This window comes from Chrysemys picta, chromosome 7 (assembly GCF_011386835.1).
Source record: "Chrysemys picta bellii isolate R12L10 chromosome 7, ASM1138683v2, whole genome shotgun sequence".
NCBI lineage: Eukaryota > Metazoa > Chordata > Testudines > Emydidae > Chrysemys > Chrysemys picta.
Genome location: NC_088797.1, coordinates 22,556,265 through 22,575,127, shown reverse-complemented (window position 1 = coordinate 22,575,127; position 18,863 = coordinate 22,556,265). Strand labels below are relative to the sequence as shown.

At 45.7% G+C, this 18,863-nt stretch overlaps 1 protein-coding gene across 2 annotated transcripts in view; it reads left to right on the top strand.

The window, feature by feature from the left end:
• The window catches only part of MGLL (monoglyceride lipase), an 87,992-nt gene extending 69,735 nt beyond the window's left edge, over positions 1-18,257 (top strand). For both annotated transcript variants that reach the window (XM_008168012.4, XM_008168013.4), the window contains exons 6-8: positions 4,191-4,280; positions 12,031-12,246; positions 14,117-18,257. In XM_008168012.4, the coding sequence (XP_008166234.1) occupies positions 4,191-4,280; positions 12,031-12,246; positions 14,117-14,242 (432 nt within the window). In that variant the 3' untranslated portion in view covers positions 14,243-18,257. The remainder of the gene's footprint in view (positions 1-4,190; positions 4,281-12,030; positions 12,247-14,116) is intronic.
• Positions 18,258-18,863: the final 606 nt, after the last annotated feature.

The following is an 18,863-nucleotide window of genomic DNA, read 5'->3' as shown; positions in this document are numbered from 1 at the left end:
GTACCATCCTCAGGACGGGATGCAGAGATAAAGTTTCTTGACACCTTAAATCACTGCTTCTTGGGCCTGGTCTACACTGGGGGGGGGGAGGGAAATCGATCTAAGATACGCAACTTCAGCTATGAGAATAGCGTAGCTGAAGTCGACGTATCTTAGATCGACTTAGATTGACTTACTTCGCGTCCTCGTGGCGCGGGATCGACGGCTGCCGCTCCCCCGTCGACTCCGCTTCCGCCTCTCGCCCTGGTGGAGTTCCGGAGTTGACGGGGAGTGTGTTCGGGGATCGATGTATCGCGCCTAGATGAGACGCGATACATCGATCCCCAATAGATCGATCACTACCCACTGATCCGGTGGGTAGTGTAGACGTACCCTTGGAGCAGCTAGTCCTGGAACCCACAAGAGGAGAGGCAATTCTTGTTTTAGTCCTAAGTGGAGCACAGGATCAGGTCCAAGAGGTGAATATAGCTGGACCGCTTGGTAATAGTGACCATAATATAATAAAATTTAACATCCCTCTGGCGGGGAAAACACAACAGCGGCCCAACACCGTAGCATTTAATTTCAGAAACGGGAACTACACAAAAATGAGGAGGTTAATTACACAGAAATTAAAAGGTACAGCACCAAAAGTAAAATCCCTGCAAGCTGCATGGAAACTTTTTAAAGACACCATAATAGAGGCTCAACTTAAATGTATACCCCAAATAAAAAACATCGTCAGAGAACCAAAAAAGAGCCACTGTGGCTAAACAACAACGTAAAAGAAGCAGTGAGAGGCAAAAAAATATCCTTTAAAAAGTGGAAGTTAAATGCTAGTGAGGAAAATAGAAAGGAGCATAAACTCTGGCAAATGAAGTGTAAAAATATAATTAGGAAGGCCAAAAAAGAATTTGAAGAACAGCTAGCCAAAGACTCAAAAAGTAATAGCAAAATAGTACATCAGAAGCAGGAAGCCTGCTAAACAACCAGTGGGGCTACTGGACGATCGAGATGATAAAGGAGCATTCAAGGACAATAAGGTCATTGCAGAGAAATTAAATTAATTCTTTGCATCAGTCTTCATGGTTGAGGATGTAAAGGAGATTCCCAAACCTGAGCCATTCTTGTTAGGTGACAAATCTGAGGAACTGTCCCAGATTGAGGTGTCATTAGAGGAGCTTTTGGAACAAACTGATAAACAAAACAGTAATAAGTCACCAGGACCAGATAGTATTCACCCAAGAGTTCTGAAGGAACTCAAATGTGAAATTACAGGACTACTAACTGTAGTCTGTAACCTATCATTTAAATCAGCTTCTGTACCAAATGAGTGGAGGATAGCTAATGTGACGCCAATTTTTAAAAAGGGCTCAAGAGGTAACCCCAGCAATTACAGGCTGGTAAGCCTGACTTCAGTACCAGGCAAACTGGTTGAAACTATAGTAAAGAACAAAATTTTCGGACACATAGATGAACATAATTTGTTGGGGAATAGTCAACATGGTTTTGGAAATCATGTCTCACCAATCTACTAGAATTCTTTGAGGGGGTCAACAAGCATGTGGACAAGGGGGAATCCAGTGGATATAGTGCATTTAGATTTTCAGAAAGCCTTTGACAAGGTCCCTCACCAAAGGCTTTTAAGCAAAGTAAACAGTCATGGGATAAGAAGGAAGGTTATCTCATGGATTGGTAACTGGTTAAAAGATAGGAAACAAAGAGTAGGAATAAATGGTCAGTTTTCAGAATAGAGAGAGGTAAATAGTGGTTTGCCCCAGGGATCTGTACTGGGCCCAGTCCTATTTAACATATTCATAAATGATCTGGGAAAAGGGGTAAACAGTGAGGTGGCAAAATTTGCAGATGATACAAAACTACTCAAGGTAGTTAAGTCTTAGGCAGGCTGTGAAGAGCTACAAAAGAATCAAAACTGTGTGACTGGGCAACAAAATGGCAGATGAAATTCAGTGTTCCTAAATGGAAAGTAGTGCACAGTGGAAAACATAATCCCAACTATACATATAAAATGATAGGGCCTAAATTAGCTGTTACCACTCAAGAAAGAGATCTTGGAATAATTGTGGATAGTTCTCTGAAAACATCCACTCAATGTGCAGCGACAGTCAAAAAAGCGAACAGAATGTTGGGAATCATTAAGAAAGGGATAGATAATAAGACAGAAAATATCATATTGCCTCTATATAAAACCATTGTACGCCCACATCTTGAATATTGCATGCAGATGTGGTCGCCCCATCTCAAAAAAGATATACAGTATTAGAATTGGAAAAAGTTCAGAAAAGGGCAACAAAAATGATTAGGGGTCTGGAACGGTTACCATATGAGGGGAGATTAATAAGACTGGGACTTTTCAGCTTGGAAAAGAGATTACTAAGGCAAGATATGATAGAGGTCTGTAAAATCATGACTGGTGTAGAGAAAGTAAATAAAGCAGTGTTATTTACTCCTTCTCATAACACAAGAACTAGGAGCCACCAAATGAAATTAATAGGCAGCAGGTTTAAGACTAACAAAAGGAAGTATTTTTTCACACAATGCACAGTCAACCTGTGGTACTCCTTGCCAGAGGATGTTGTGAAGATCAAGACTATAACAGGATTCAAAAAAGAACTGGATAAATTCATGGAGGATAGGTCCATCAATGGCTATTAGCCAGCGTGGGCAGGGATGGTGTCCCTAGCCTCTGTTTGCCAGAAGCTGGGCATAGGCAACAGGGGAGGGATCACTTGATGATTAACTGTTCTGTTCATTCCTTCTGGGGCACCTGGCATTGGGCACTTTTGGAAGACAGGATACTGGGCTAGATGGACCTTTGGTCTGACCCAGTATGGCCGTTCTTATGTTCTAAAGATTAGGTAACCACAAGTGTGTGGAGCCATTACAACAAAAAGTGAGCCTCATTAGAGTAGCATGTGCGAACATGTGGGAAAATTCAGATTTACTCTCTCTTTGCAAGACTCCCATCATGAGGGCATAAATAAATACACACACACACAGAGCAAATAACAATGATTCTTAAATTAAAGAAGGCCAGAGGAAATTCGCTCCATCCCTAGGTAGGAATCTTATCTGAAGTTATGAGCTTGTATTTATACCCATGGTGACAAATTCATTCCTGGTGCAACTTCATTGACCTCAATGAAGATGAATTTGGCTCATGGGGTTGGAGTACCAATGGGGTATTCAGAGTACAAGGTGAAAGTTACATGATTTACATATCCCCCTAGGAATGGGGTTTCCTTGATATTTCCTATGAGCCTTCACTGCTTCCTACTCTTGGAGAACTCTAATTTCAGCCTGGTAATTTTCCTTTGCATAGTATCTTTGATACAAGAGTATCAGACAATCCTATGTAATGGATTACAGTCTATGCTTTCAAACACAAGCAGCGTATGCAGATTACAAATTAATCTTGCAGGTAGTATCTGTGGATACAGTAAGACAGTACAAAGGCCAATTACACATTGTCATCTTTTCTACGCGGTGACCACTTAATTAGAAGACAGTTATCAAAGATCAGAGAAGAATCTTGCATTGGGCGCGGGGATTGAGGAATGTTACTGAAATAAAGGATATCCTTTCTCATGCTAGTGCTTTCAAGCTCAGGCTGCTGAACGCTTTTGTGTTTGATTCCCAGGAGACAAGCGAGCAATAGATTTCCTTAGTCAATGCATACACATTTTACTGTTGTTTATTTGCAGACTCCCTGGAGAATGTGCTTAGCAAAGAGAGTCCAGCCTAGGCAAGTACTGTAAATTGCACAGAATATCACTTAAGTGCTGCAGCCCGAAATCAGAACTGAGCGATGGTAGGAAGGGGCAGCAGCAACAGCGATACCGCCAGCTCCATAAAACAATGGCTCTTAGCAGGGTCTTAAGCCAGGCCTTTCCCACATTGACGTGATCTCTCATTTGCAAGGGGAAGAAATGCAGAGAGTAGTGTCAGGGCAGTTGTGAATATTTCATAGTATTGTGCCCATTCTTGTAATTGATGCCGATGGATAGCCAAATTCTTTGGTTGTGTGACAGTTTTGTAACTATAGGGCCAGATCCCTAGCTTGTGTCAAATCGGGACACTCTATTGACTTCAGTGGTGCTATGTTATGCCAGTTTACGCTAGCTAAGGCTTTGGCTCACATATTTCTTCTCCTTGCTGCCCAGTTAATTCATTTCATTCGTTTCCCACAGGTTTTTGCAGCTAAAGTGCTCAACTTTGTTCTACCAAATCTGACGCTGGGAGCTATAGACCCAAATGTGGTTTCCCGGAACAAAAAGGAGGTGAGGATGTTAATATCATTTTAAGTCACTGCTGGCCCTCTGTAATGGTGTAAACACCTCGAGCCAAATTCTCTGCTGGTGGAAATGGGTGAAATGCCCTTACAGTCAATATCTGTGCCCATTTACATCAACAGAAAATTTGGCTCATAAGCTGACTAGTCCAGTCTGGAACCATTCAGTCACCAGTTCAGTGCACGCTGCATCCATGTCCTGTTCTGGGAAGGAGATCTAAGATCTGGGCTGTGTGATGGTCACTATGGCAAAAAAAAATGGGACCCATAATTCACCACCAAGTGCAGCTCCAATGGGGCAGCAGTGATGGAAGCTGTAGTTTAGGCAGGGCTCAGATACTTTGAAGACCATGTTGTCTAAATCTGCTTTTCACACAAATACAGTAGCAAAGACGCTTGAGTCTCATCTACACTTACTATTATTTGTATAGTACTGAGATAGTGGCTAGGAACTCCAGTCATAGAGCAGGACCCCATGGTGCTAGGTGCTGTACAAAGATGGTCCCTGCCCCATCGTTTAACCACTGTAACTAACTAATTAGAGCTTCTACCATTGTGAATTGTAGGCCCCCATTTTTGCCAGTCCAGACAAGGCTTGTGGGACCAGGCTGCTGTGTGGAAAAACAACACCCCTTCTCCTGCTTATAGACAGCCTGGTTCGGCAATACTGGTAAAACCAGATGTCCTGACAACTGCTGCAGCAGCACAACTAAAAAGGCTCCCACATCTTTCAGTACAAAACAGCCACATGTAGGCTTAGGTTTGTATTTGCACTGCTGAGGAGGAAAAAAAGTGAATGAAACAGCTGTGTCTGGGAAGGGATCACAAATCAGGATTTTAGTTTTATTTCTAAGATCAACTGGAATGACAGAAGATGGCACCCAAGGGTCTCTAAAAAGCAGGAGCGCTTTGTAAGTGTAGTGAATGCTTACTTCTGTGGCAGCCCACGTGCCCCCGAGGCGTGCTGTAATTTTTCAATGTCTCTGACTAGTTAGATGAGCTGGATTCTTATTTTAAATAGATGCTAATGAATTCCCCAGCTGTGGGTGGCTAGGCGGGTCCCTGTCCATGCTGACATCAGAATGCAGGCTGACTAGATAAGGAGCAAAGAGGGTGTTAATACATATTTAAAGTACAGTACACTTAACTTTTGTTTGCACATTCAACTTGCCAAATTGCCCTTTAGGTAAATTGGAAGGAAGACTGGTCTTGTGGATAAACCACATGGACGCCTGGGTTCTGTACCTGGCTCTGACACAGATTTTCTGGTCAAGTGACTTATTCTTTCCGTGCCTCAGTTTCCTTGTCCCGTAAAAGGGGATTAATACTTCACGGGGTTAAAAACATCACAATTGAAAAGCCCTTTGAGATTTTTCAGCTAGAGAAGAGAGAATTAGATAGGGCAAATGCAGCGATTCCATAATACTGGACACAGTATAAGAACCAACATAGAAAGCATTAGTATACATCCACTTTGTAATGTATATGTCCTCAGATATTTTGGTAAGCCTTATCATAACAAAAATGTACAAAACATACATAGATAAATAAATAAATAAATAAATACGGTCAGATTCCATTATTATAGGAACACCATCATACGCGCTAGTGTTCCATCATATGGAAGGTGTTACCAATAATTCTCTGTGTAAGTAATAACAGAGGAGAGAAAAGGTACAATAAAATCATATGAAGGAAGAATTATATTCCTAGGTTGTAAAGGATAAGTGATACCAGGTTTATAAAGTAAAAGGCCTATCAAAGCCACAGCCTATATATTAGGAGACAGTGTGCCTTGGCTGTTACAGCAGGGACTCCTGGGTTTCCCTGCCTGGTTCTGCCACTGACTTATTATGTAACTACTTAAACTCACTGTGCCAAAGTTTATCCATCTGTTAAATGGTTGTAAAAATACCTACCTTGACGGGGTTTGTCCTCAGATGGAAGATGCTAAGAACATGCTAAATATTGTTACAGCATGCTTAGTATTGTGCAAGATGGAAAGGAATGATGCAGCCCCTGCCCAGAAGAAGAGCTTACAGTCTAAATAGCTAGGCAACACCAAATGCACCAGGAGACCTGGTGGATGGTTCTGTCTTGAAGAGAATCTTTTAAAAAAAAGAGTTGGCAGTTGTGATGGATTCTACAGACCCCACTCCGAGCCAGGGCTGGAAAGGATCAATGGACTGAACTGGATCCAAATATTTAGACCAGATCCACTATGCAGACACTGTCCAAGGTATCTATCCTGGAAAGCGGGGCCCTGCTAGCTGTAACTAAGAATGAAGGAAGAACAGGAAACAGAGGAAGGAGGCAGAGGTGACCCAGGGTTTCCTAAACAGAGAGTGCAGACATGAGAGTAGGAGAAGGCACAAAGGAAGAGATGAGTCAGGATTCGCTGGCAGAGCGAAGGTGGACAAGGGGGGAGTGTTAAGAAACAAGAGCAGAGACTGAGGTGGACAGAGTGTTGTGGAGCCCGGAAGGTCACCCCAGTTTCTCTTATCCCTCCCTACAACTAATACTCAGCACACCCAGCGTTCTAGAGAACATTTCTTTAAACCTCATCCCCTACCCCATTACGAGTTGCCCTGCTGCACAGCGGAAGGGTTTCCCCTTTTCTCTACCTTCTTTTGAAGGCTCAAGATAAAGCCTTCTCCCTTTTTCCTCCTCCTTTCACCAAGGACTTGCCCTGTGCAGTGCGTTCGCCCCATGGACAGATCATTAACTTTCCGATAAGGATTGTTTTTCATTAGCTGTTTTTATCCCTCTCACAATGTCGATCATTCTCAAAGATCCCCCCATCTACACAAAAGATTTGTCTGCTGTTCAGTAGCTAAAAATTCCTTGTTTGGGGGGGGGGAAGGGGAAGAAAAAGAAGAAAGAAACCCATTAGGCCATCTCTTGGCATTTATGGCACTACACGGGGGCGGGGAAGGGGGCAGCTCATATGAATTAATCTACATTATTTTACTCCATGGGAAGGCAACGTCTGTCAATCCAGCCACCCACCCCTCTTGATTTTTTTCCCGGAGTCCTTCATCTGTTGCTTTCAGTTAAAAAACAAAAACCCCTCAAAGCTGTGTTGCCTTAGTGCAGTGCTGTGACACAGCTCCAAACAAATAACTCCCAGATTAGGCTGAAGCCAGTTGCTAAGTAGCCAGAGGAACCCTGTGCTTTTGTTTAAATTGCAGATGAAAAGTCAATGGGTTTGGGTGAAAATGTCAGGTTACCAGCTGCTAAAGTGAGAGTTGACAAAATTAGATGCACTGGGTGCTCCATAAGCCAGAGTGTAACTTTTTCCATGAGCCCGTTCACTGGCAGAGCGGTTCCTTCTCATGAAAGGCAGCCTTTCGGGATCGAGGCAGTTTACAGAACAGGACAGATATTTAAAACGAGCAGGGCTATATCTCACGAGAGTGTAGTCCCACTGAAAAAGGCTGCCTGCCTGTAGGGGATGCAGAGGAGGTTAGAGGTACCTACAGCAGCCATGGTGCCACCTTAGAGCTGTTCTAGAGAAGACTTCCAGGCACCGAAGAGTCTGTGTGGATACTGACTGAGGGCCAGCTCAGCACACTCAGCTCCTATTGACTTCTCTGGAAGTCGAGGATGCTTACCACCTCCTCGGATCAGGCCCTGACAGCTCAACCTCAGCCAGCATTTCACCTGCCCAGGGGGATCTTCCAAGCATTTCCCAGGGGCTAGATCTCAGACCCTCAGGATGGGTGTGTCATCAGGATGAGGGGAGCCATACTGCATTTGTCTCCCCTCCAGTAACTGCCCCTCACTTTGGGGTCCACTCCAGCATGCCCATAACTTGAGTTTCCAGTAATGGGGATTATGGACCTGCCATGGCAGGGGAAATAGACTAGAGCCCTGCACAGGACCAGTGTAGAGCCCTGCAGCGGGTCTGGAATCCTATGGGTCTTGCAGGACCCGCTGCCATAATAGCAGGAGTGGGATTAAAAAAATAGTCCTGTGCGGGGCTCTAAAAGAGACCCTTTGCTGCCTCCAGCAGAGTATGCTGTTTGAAAGAAGTTTAAGTGATTCCAGAGGCGAAGCCAAACTGCACCAACATGGTCAGGAAAAGGATCCCATACTACCAGTAAAGTCACACGGATTCTGGCGCTCTTAATTAATCCAATCAGAGGCTTGCCTCTGGGACAACCAGGGACAACGTTCACAAGTAAATGGGCAGGGACCTCGCGGTCTGACTGATTCGCTCTCGTTTCCTATAACCCATCAGGACAGTTGCAGTGTGGGTCACTCTTCTCAGTTCCTGGGGCTGAGCTCTCCAACCTCTGCAGCATGGATGTCTCAAGTGGCAGGACCATTCCTATGAAGCCTGCTCCCTGCAAGGGTCACCCAGAGCCCAAGTTTGGTGAGCTTCAGAGCTCCGAGTAAGACTTCTCTCTCTGGCCAAGTCTGTAATCACCCTCCAGACCATCAGCACAGCAGAGAATGAGGATTCTTCTTAGGCTATGTCTACACTGCGTACCTTACAGTGGCCTAGCTGTGCCGCTGTAAGGTCTCCCGGGTAGCCACTCTTTGCCAGTAGGAGAGAGCTCTCATGCCAGCAAAATAAAACCACCCCCAATGAGCAGCAGTAGCTTTGTCAGCGAGAGAGGGTCTCCCACCAACAAAGCGCAGTCCACTCCAGTGCTTTTCATCAGTAAACTTTTGTCGGTCGGGGGGTATTTTTTCACACCCCAGATTGACAAAAGTTTTACTGACAAAAGTGCAGTGTAGACTGTTTAGTTCGTGAGAACTCAGCTAGGGGAAGGAAAGGAAAAGAATCACCCTGCTAATCTATGGAATTAGGCTCAGTCAGCAAACGAGTAGAGGAGCTGCTCCTGAGTTGGATACTGATGGCAGATTCTCTCCTGCACTTGGGCCAGCCAAGCAGGGAGCATCAGGTAGCTAATTACATCTCCCCAATTCTCTGGGCCAGCCCCGGCAAAGATTAGCGCAGCCTAAGGGCCACTCTAACTTGTGCCTGCTGGATATGCTCCTCTAAGGACCACCTATCAACTAGGGATTGCTGGAGTGCATTGTGTCCTAGCCATTCCGTCCCTTCCCCAATGCATCTCTTGTGCTAAGAGTGGTGGGGAGGGAGGCTGGCTCTACATCCACTGGGGACTCTCCCCATGGATACATGGGCGGTATCCAGAACAAGGGTGATGGTTTCCACTCCCTTTGTGCCACCTGAGCCCGTCAAAGAGACCGGATTGGGGCAGAGAGTCGATCTCTGAGCCTTCTAATGCTTGGATGTGGTGTCTGTGTAAGCACAGTAAGGAGGGAGTTTAGACTAACCTGCGTGCTCGTTGGAATTGGTGCAGGGTGCAATGGGCACATTTTAAAACACTTCATCAGTTAGAATAACTATCTTTGTAATGGACTGACTTTACGAGGGGCGTCAGCTGCCAAAGAATTCATTGGTTTCAGAGTAGCAGCCGTGTTAGTCTGTATCCGCAAAAAGAACAGGAGTACTTATGCATCCGAAGAAGTGGGCTGTAGTCCACGAAAACTTATGCTCTAATAAATTTGTTAGTCTCTAAGGTGCCACAAGTACTCCTGTTCTTTTTAAAGAATTCATTGTATGTTGGTGTCTATTGAACTGTTACCATAGGAGATTGCTGTGCAGGGTGGGGGAGGGGGGGTTATTTTTGAATGGTCTCATACTAAGGAAATCCACCAACTGCTTTTTGTAGGACCCATCATTAAACATAGGCACCCTCCACCCTGGCATTACCCCCCTAATCCAGGCCTGGTGCAGAGAGAGGAGAGGAGGCCAAGGGTGTACAAAAGCAAGCCTGCCCCACACAGAGCCCACAGCAACGGTTCCTGCCCCACAGGGCTGGGTGCAGCTCCCTGCTGAGAGCATGGCAACCTGGCACATTGCAGCATCACTCAGTTTGGCCTGGCTGCCCTTTCGTCATGGAGGGGCAGCTGTGTGAAACCCGAGTGGCGCTGCGACCTCATGCACTAGGTCTCAACGCCCAGAGTGGGGAGCGATGCCCAGCCCCGCAGGGCAGGCGCTATTGGTGCGGGGTGAGAGTAGGGCAGGCTTGCTTTCGAACACCCCCCCCCATTGGGGTCTCCCCTCCGCACCGAGCTAGGAGAAGTGTATGTTTGCTTTGGGCCAGGGCCCGGTGATTGGTTAATCCAGCCCTGGATGTGGCGACCCATCTAGAACCTTCCTGCGACCTACTGGTGGCTCAGGACCCACCATGTGGGACACGCTGCCTTAGAGAAGAAAAATTAGGCTTCCTTCAGCCAACCTACAAATAAATGATGATTTATTTTTTTTAAAACCGCGTCAGACTTTAGAGGAATCGGCGGCTGTGCCAGGGATCCACCTATAATCAAAACGCTCTGGCAAAGATTGAGCTGGTAAAGCCTGCGTAGGCTGCCAACGCTCGTTTCTCTATATACAGCATACAAATATTTACTGTAGATATGCCTGATGCAGTAACTACCCGTTCCTAGCTCCCAGACCCTGTGCTGATTAGTCCAGTGCCTTGTTTTCAGCACTCTCATCACTTCAGGTTTTTCGTGCTGACTCTCCGCTCTTAGCCAGCTTGTAAGAGGATACAAATTTGCAAGTGAAATGCTGGGGTATGTGGTTTTTTGGGTTTGGGTTTTTTTTGTTGTTTTTTTTTTGGGGGGGGGGGGGAAGGAGGGTGGCTCCTGGCACTTTATGTCATAGTTTAAACTAAGGAAAACTTTGCCCAATCAGGAGCTCAAGGCCCATACATAGTGAGCACATAATGTGTGCAGATTGAAGTTACCTTCATCTTTAATCCAGAGGGGTGGTCCCTGGAGACTACAGGCCCCAACAAGCAATGCTCCAGCGTGAGCAGAGCAGCCTCCATTGGGCTCAAGGCAGCACGACTTGTCGAGATCCATCATCTTTGCAGGCATCATCTCCACATACACACTTAACACCAACACAGACCTCCTCATCTTAGTAGTGCTTTGGAAGCAGGAGCTAATCAGTACCGTCAGCCCTCCTGCAAGACAAGTAAATATCTTTATCCCCATTTTGCAGATGGGGAAACTGAGGGAAAGAGAAATAAAGTGACTCATGGCAGGGCCACTCAGCACCAGAGACAGAACTGGTACTGGGGAATTGTTTGTATCAATATCATCTTTGCAATAAAGCAGAATGAAAAACTGCCTATGGGGGGAAAAAGGCTGCCACCTTTGAGTAGTAGGAGACCAGGGCAGAGCATGAATAAGTGCAAAAAGGAGCTCTCTTGGGCAAAGTCTTGTTGATGCTGCTTGTTTGCCTGCCCCAGCATTTTTGACTCATGAACATTTTTCAGTGGTGTAAGTGCGGAGTTTGGAGTAGCCCAGTTTCCAGTTGCACAAGAGGTGATGGGCCCTGGCTGCTAACTGGGGTTATCATTCTAGGTGCAGGGGTAGTCAATAGGCAGACCCTGGGCCAAACCCAGACCACCAGGCACTTTTGAATGGACCTCAAAATCTATTTATTTATTATTATATTTATTATTTTCTCTGGAGTCTGGACCTTGACTATACCTTGACCAAGAAATTTGGACCTTGACAAAAAATAATTGACTCCCCTGATGGAGGGTGAAATGGCACAGGAGCCCACTGAGGGTGGGAAATGGGTAGCCTAAGCAATAGATGGTAACAGACTCATCACACATGAAGGGCTCTGCCTTGCATTTTCAGAACAGACTGTTGCTGACAATGATTTTCCCCCCCCCCAATAGGTTGAATCTTACACCTCAGACCCCCTGGTCTACCATGGGGGCATGAAGATCTCCTTTGTCATCCAGCTGATGAATGCCGTTGCCAAAATAGAGCGATCCCTGCCTAAATTGACTCTGCCAATCCTGGTGCTACATGGTTTGCCCGACAAGCTCTGCGACATCAAAGGTTCCTACTTACTGATGGACACCGTGCAGAGTCAGGACAAAACACTCAAGGTCACCTTGCTTCTTGTATTTGAAGGGTGTAATGTTGTGCAGATCAGCTTCTGCTTTGCTCAGTGTAGGCTTAAGGATTTGATTGAGTCACTGTCAGAGCAGGTGCCAGGTGCTGTTGACAGAGTGCGGAGCATGGGAACGTGTCCGATTCTGGGAGGTGCTGAACATCCAAGGGAATTGAAAGAACTTGGCACATTCCAGGATTGGGCTCCTAACCAGGTAACCCAGTGCCCCCAAACTCTGCAACAGGGCAGGCTGCTTTCACGCCAAGCCCAGCTCACGGCGTAAAGGTACAGCGAGAACGTTCCAAAAGCAACTGAACAAAAGCCATTGCACATCTGCTCATTTGGAGAGAGCACACAGCTGATTAACCAATTGTTAGCACATGAATGAGCTTGAAAGGGAGACGGGGAGACCAAGCAAAAGCTTTTGTGGTCAGAAAAATAACTATCTATACCAGGCATCAAAAGAGTGAAATTACACACGGGGTTGTGGGAACGCCTCCCGTTGCGTTTACACGCCAAGGGTGTGATTAATATTTCCTGCCTTTCGTTGGGTTGCAAGCTTGATATGCTACAGTTGGCTCACTGGATACACGGACTGGGAAGGCGGGTGTGAGACTCTGAGGGAATGGTTGTATCTACTGCTTAAGTGCATGAAAGCAGCCCTTGCAAGAGACTTGTGCTTCTCAGCATACACACTGTATAGGGATTAAAATAAGAGCGACAATGGATCTGCATGGCTTTGATTCCCTTACTAGAGGGCACTAGGCAAAGGAATGTTCTGCCTGGGCACGGCAGGTCTAGGTTTGATAACATCACTGCCATCTCCAGAGTTTGCACTATTAAACTCCTCTTGCAACAGAGGGTGTGGAGCAGTATGGGGCACTCTCTCCTCTTGAAGTTCTTCCACTATGGATAAATAATCAAAGAGAATGATGGGAGCAGGGGGACTGGAGCCTGGCTCTCCCCTCTCCCAGATGGGTGCCCTAATCACTGGACTACAGAGTTATTCTCACTGTCTCTCTCTGGCCCAATGACTATTTAAGTATTTATCCACAATGGAACAATCATTGGGCCAGAGAAAGAGAGGGAGGGGGGGAATGACTCTGAAGTCCCGTGGTTAGGTCACCTACCTAGGAGGTAGGAGACTCAGGATCCAGTGTTCAGAGGCCGCCTACAGGGTCAGGTCCTGCATCCGACTTAGACAGCCCAACACCCACCTTCCCCCAGTTTGTGAGTTGCTCTGGGGCTCAGGCAGGAGCTAGGTGGACGGACGCCTAGCGTGAGACAGCAGTGCAAATGCCCAGAGGCCAAAGCCTAAGCACAGAGGAACTTGTACCTGGAAACTTAAGCATCAAATGAGTTTAGGTGTCTAAACACTTTTGTGGCTCTGGGCCCTGGAGCCTGGTTTTTCAAAGGTGATGAGCACTCCCAACTCCAGCTGAAGTCAGTCAGTGCTTCGGGTGCTCAGCATTGCTGAAGAAAGGTGTCTCAAATCAGGAACCCAAAATCAGAGGCCATACATGTGAACGTGTGATCATATGTCACATTCTCCTGTTGGTGGGTCTTCCCTGCATGGTGAGGGGAGTGGAAAGAACTGCAGGAGGAGAAGGAATTGTGATTGCAACACCACAAACGTGTGCAGGGAGGACAGGTGTGAAACAGGATTTCCCAGGTTATCTCCCTTGCTGAAACAGACTAGATCTCAAGTTGGTGGCGTCCTTTAATTTTCATAATTCACCATATCTAAGAAATACAGGAAGTCCGACGAGACGTGTGTAGGACATGTCAGGATTGCGGGCACCGGCGAGTGGGCTGCTTTGTTCTTGAGGGTTTTGTCTGAACCTGTGTTCTTTCTCTGATTGCAGGTGTATGACGAGGCCTATCATGCTCTCCATAAAGAGCTGCCTGAGGTCAGCACTGCTGTGTTTAAGGAAATACTAACATGGATTGGTCAGAAGGTCTCAGCAGCTGGGGGACCCAGCCACACTTGAGCCGCCTTGTTACCTTCTCAATGGTCTTCTGGGGATGGAAGTTTTTGGGGTTTTTTTGTTTTTTTTTTAAAGTCTCTCTGGAAAAGATTTAACTTAGAGGGACTCTTAGGATACTTTGCTGTCAATAGACATTCCTGTCACATAGGAGGGAGCCACCACTCAGTCATTTAAAGAGGCCATTGCCCTAAAGCAGGAAAGGGGGTTATGGCAGCAGAAGTTGTCACTGAAAACTTTCCAGGTTGGTTATTGTACTACAAGGCTCCCGTTCAGAAAAGCCCCCTCGCCACCTCCCATGTTCTTTGTTTTCTCTGGAATTCCTGATGTGCCAAGGCTGTTTTTATTCTGCAATAATCTTTGGAATGTTCAGTAGTTCTGCATCTTTCATTTCATTCCATTTCTACTCCTGCGGAGTATGGTCCCCTTCCCTGCTCCCACAGTTGCAGAACATACTGTATAAGAAGTCTTTATCCTTGAGAAGGGAACATCAGAGAGAGTTAGCAAAGAGAGCTTGGGGATGGGGAGAGAGGAATAATTCCATTCCATACTTGAAGGTGAAAAGCTAATTTTCTAGATCAAACCAATATGAAGCAACCTCTTTTAGCACATGAGGCCTGAAGGGTAGGGTCCTACCCTACCAGTTTGCACTCTAGAAAGACATGTTGTTTAACAGCTGTTTAATTCCCAGCACCAGAGCAGAGTTCACAGGGGAGAAGGACCAATGTAGAATAAGATACTTAAAACCTACTAAGCATACACAAACCGTGTAACTTCCAGATACCAAACCCTCGCCCCTCGGCAAGATGAGCTACTCTGTAAATATTCCTAGGGGCTGCTTTTTTTAAAAAATTACTTGTGCTACTGATACTTAAGATGTAAAGTCAAAATTTTATTTAAGAGGAAATATTAATATACTATATGATGTCTATCTCGGCGGCTCAGAGAGCTGTCACTGAGGAAGGGAGCAGAATCTGAAGAAGGAGCTAACTGTCCTCACCCCTGCACTGTGGTAGCCATGGCAAGGTTGTCCCACCATGGTCCATTCCTCTCATAACTACTCTACAGCAATCATTTGGCCTTTTCCCCTCATCAGCTGGAGATGGCCAGAAATGCTAGTCAAGCTCAGAACATCTAGTGAAGGGAAGGGCATTGAGATGGATGATATGTACCCTCACAGTCCACTTATTTACTAAGAGCCTCATAATGTTATTAGGTTCCCCTGCAAGCACTTCCGATTCTGTGAAATGGTCATTTCTTGGGTGATTCTCCTAGATTTAGCAGCTGTGTCTTAGCTGGGTGGCAATGAAGGATCACACTTGCTTCTGAGAGGTAGGTGGGCAGTTAAAAGCAGATCATAGAGCACACTAGGTAGCCAAACATCTGTATCTGAATATTGGGGCTACATAGAACAAGCTGTACGGAAGGATATTAATGAACTACCACGAGGACAGCTGCCACCAGAAAGTTTGTAAATCCAGCAGATTCTGATATTGGTTGGAAGCTACAGGTCCAAATGCTAGAGCTGACTGGTCTTTCATACCAGCAAGGCAAGAGGAAGACTTCTAGGAGAACTTTCCATGTGCAAACTCACTCACATGGTAAGTGAGCTTGCATCAACCTGTTAGCCTGTCTTCTGGTAGTTGTGTTACAGCTCGTCTACACAGGGAAATCTACTGCCAAAATTATACGGTTATACCACTGTGGTTATGCCAGTGTAAACTCCCTGTATGGACATACAAGTGTCCACACAGTTATACCAGTGGACACTCTTAGATCAGTTATACTGGTATAATTATACCAGTATAGTTTTGCCAGACAATGCCCCATGCAGACATGCCCTTAGTAACAGGCCTCTGCCCACATGCAGGAGGGAGTTTAGCTTTTTCCTCCCACTCCCTTACGTGTTCCAACAATAAGTCCATCAAAGTTCTGCAGAGGGTGGGGGAAGCATTTCACCACAGAGAAAAGCAAGTATCCTCCATGGCTCCCATTGTAGAGGGGGCATATACAGGCATTATACAGCAGCTGGAGCTATCACAGGTCCTCGCTGCTCCCTTTCCAACTCTGCCCTGGAGGAGAATAGGGCAGTATTCCCATCACGAGAGATTGCTGCTGCTTCAGTGGCTTGTAAGGCAATGTACCACTATTACACCAATATTTCACTTCCCCTTGAAACCCGTTCTGGCAGGACTCAGGAAAGGTAACCTTGTGCAATAACAATAATATTCAGAGACTGACTTTCATGACCTCAGACCTGTTCTCTAATAAGGGTTTGAGAAGTTAATGGAAGTCATCCTTGTGCTTGCAACGGTGTAGTGCATCTAATCAGAAATGCTGTTCTTTACAGATTGGCTCTGGCATTTGTACCGCTCTGGCTTCCTGGCTGCAATCTGAGAAATCACTATAGATCTCAGGAGTTCAGCTGGACTTGAATTTAAAACCCTGTTCCAGCCAATCAACTGCTACCACCACCAATTGTAAACCCCCTCCAATGGCTTTTGGGTATCAACACAAGGTGAAGCTCACGCACTGCATGCTCCGGAGTTTCCAGTGAGCTGGCTTGTTGCAACATTGTTCTCCTATAGGTCGGTCCCTCCCTCCCGCACACACACTAACCATGAGATGGGGAGCATGGAGACATTACAGTGGTGGGAGACCCTGCCTACCTCTTAGGTCTCGCGCATGCATTAGGGTAGATGTAATCATACAGGGATGTGTGCTAGGGTAACATGGGGAGTACTAGACGTACTTATTTTATAAATAAAAAGAGGTGATTAGACGGTATGATTTTCAAAAGCACCCAATGTTGTCCTGAGTCTGCTACCATTGACTTAAAGTGGAGCAGAATTAGTTGAGTGCTGAGCTCTTTTGGGGGGGAGAGGAGAGAATCCTAAATGAACAAGCACTGGAAAAAAAGAACTAACCCTACAGCGTGATGGGCACAGCCCTGCTGCTCCCTAGAACCTGTATGTGGCCATAGGCAGGCCTGGGGTCAGTGCCTTTGATCAGTTCTGTTCTTTAGCCTGAGAGAGAGCTGCTTTCCTCCTGAGCTTGGAAGCAATATACAAGAAGAAAATGAGTCTGATGAAAGGAAAACCTGTCCTTCTGTCCAGCTAAGCTCAGCGAGGTGTCACAGGCAGGGGAAACTGTGTTTGAAAATAAAGTGTTCAGATGACATTTGGCACAGCTGAGCTTGCTGCCGCTTTCAGACAATTTTCTGAAGCATTATCTTTTGGGAAATTGGGCCTCGGGCAGACCTAGCTGAGAAATTGAGGGCCAGTTTCTAATAGACTTGAACAGAACTCAAATCTCACTGTTTAATACAGAAACAGAGCCAGACCCTCAGCTGGTGTAAATCAACCTAGCTCTAGTGAGGTCATTTGTGCTACACTGATGGACAGCAATTAGGGATCCGCCCCACATTTAAACTCTTGCTGCTATAGTTCATCCATTGCCATGGGTCCAAACTGGCTTAAACGGGCACATTTAGTCTCCACTATGTCCTGGTAGAAATCCTTTCTTGAGCCACTTCATTAGCAGCAGGCACCAGTGAAAATGTAATTAAAACCTTTATTTTCAAATACCATGGACACTTTAGGGGGAGCACTGCTGGCCTTATGAACTTCCAGCTTGCTCTGCTGAGACAAATGGGGATAGTTTCCCTCTGAGAATAGAATGCATTTATGACAGAGCAATAGTATGTAACTACTGTATATATCACCACATGTACCAAGCGTAGCATCAAAAGACCATACTCATAATGTGTAATGCACACAGTTTTCTATTTAGCCTGCTCTTTTTATATTGGTCACCCTAGCACACCATCAGCATAAACCTGTCGAGATCACTTATTTTTCCAAGTAAGTTCTGAGCCTGTCATTCCATTGTGCTCCAGTTTAATACAATATAGACACATGTGCATACATGTATTTTCAGTGGGAAAAGTGTGTACAAGTTTAGGATTCTTTAAAGAAATACAATGTATATTGCAACTAATAATAAAGTTATGTTTTCTGAATGTGGTGTATTTGGGAGCATTATTTGCTGCTGTCATCAGATTATATTGAAAGAACAATAGAAAGAAGGGGGGTTATTAAAACACTTCAGCTTTGGGGGGGAAATAGCGGAGCCACAGATATATTGCTGAACAGCAATCTCCAGTGTAGCACCATAGCAGGTGCAACCAACCTTAACACTTGTCATCTTGTCCTAAACCTGCAATGTAAAGGCCAGTTTACACTTGGGGTGGGAAAGTCTGTACCAGTGTAGCTATACCACAGTAAACCTAGGGACTTGACTACACTTACAAGTTACAGCGCATTAAGGAGCCCTGGGCACACTAGCTCACTCCCCATCCACACTGGCAAGGTGTTGCGTTACTGTGCTCTGACTGGCCTCCAGAAATGTCCCATAATCCCCTTAAGTCAAGTGGCCACTCTTGTCATTGTTTTGAACTCGCTGTAGGAATGTGGATATGCCCTTTCAAAGCTACATTTCTGACAGCCCGCTGCTTATTTGCTCCGGGACAAAGGAACCATTACTGAGGAATGCTGCTTGCTTTGAGTGAGTGAGACAGAGGCGTGGGGTGGGGAGGGAGGTCTGCTGCTGTCTAAACTTACAAGAC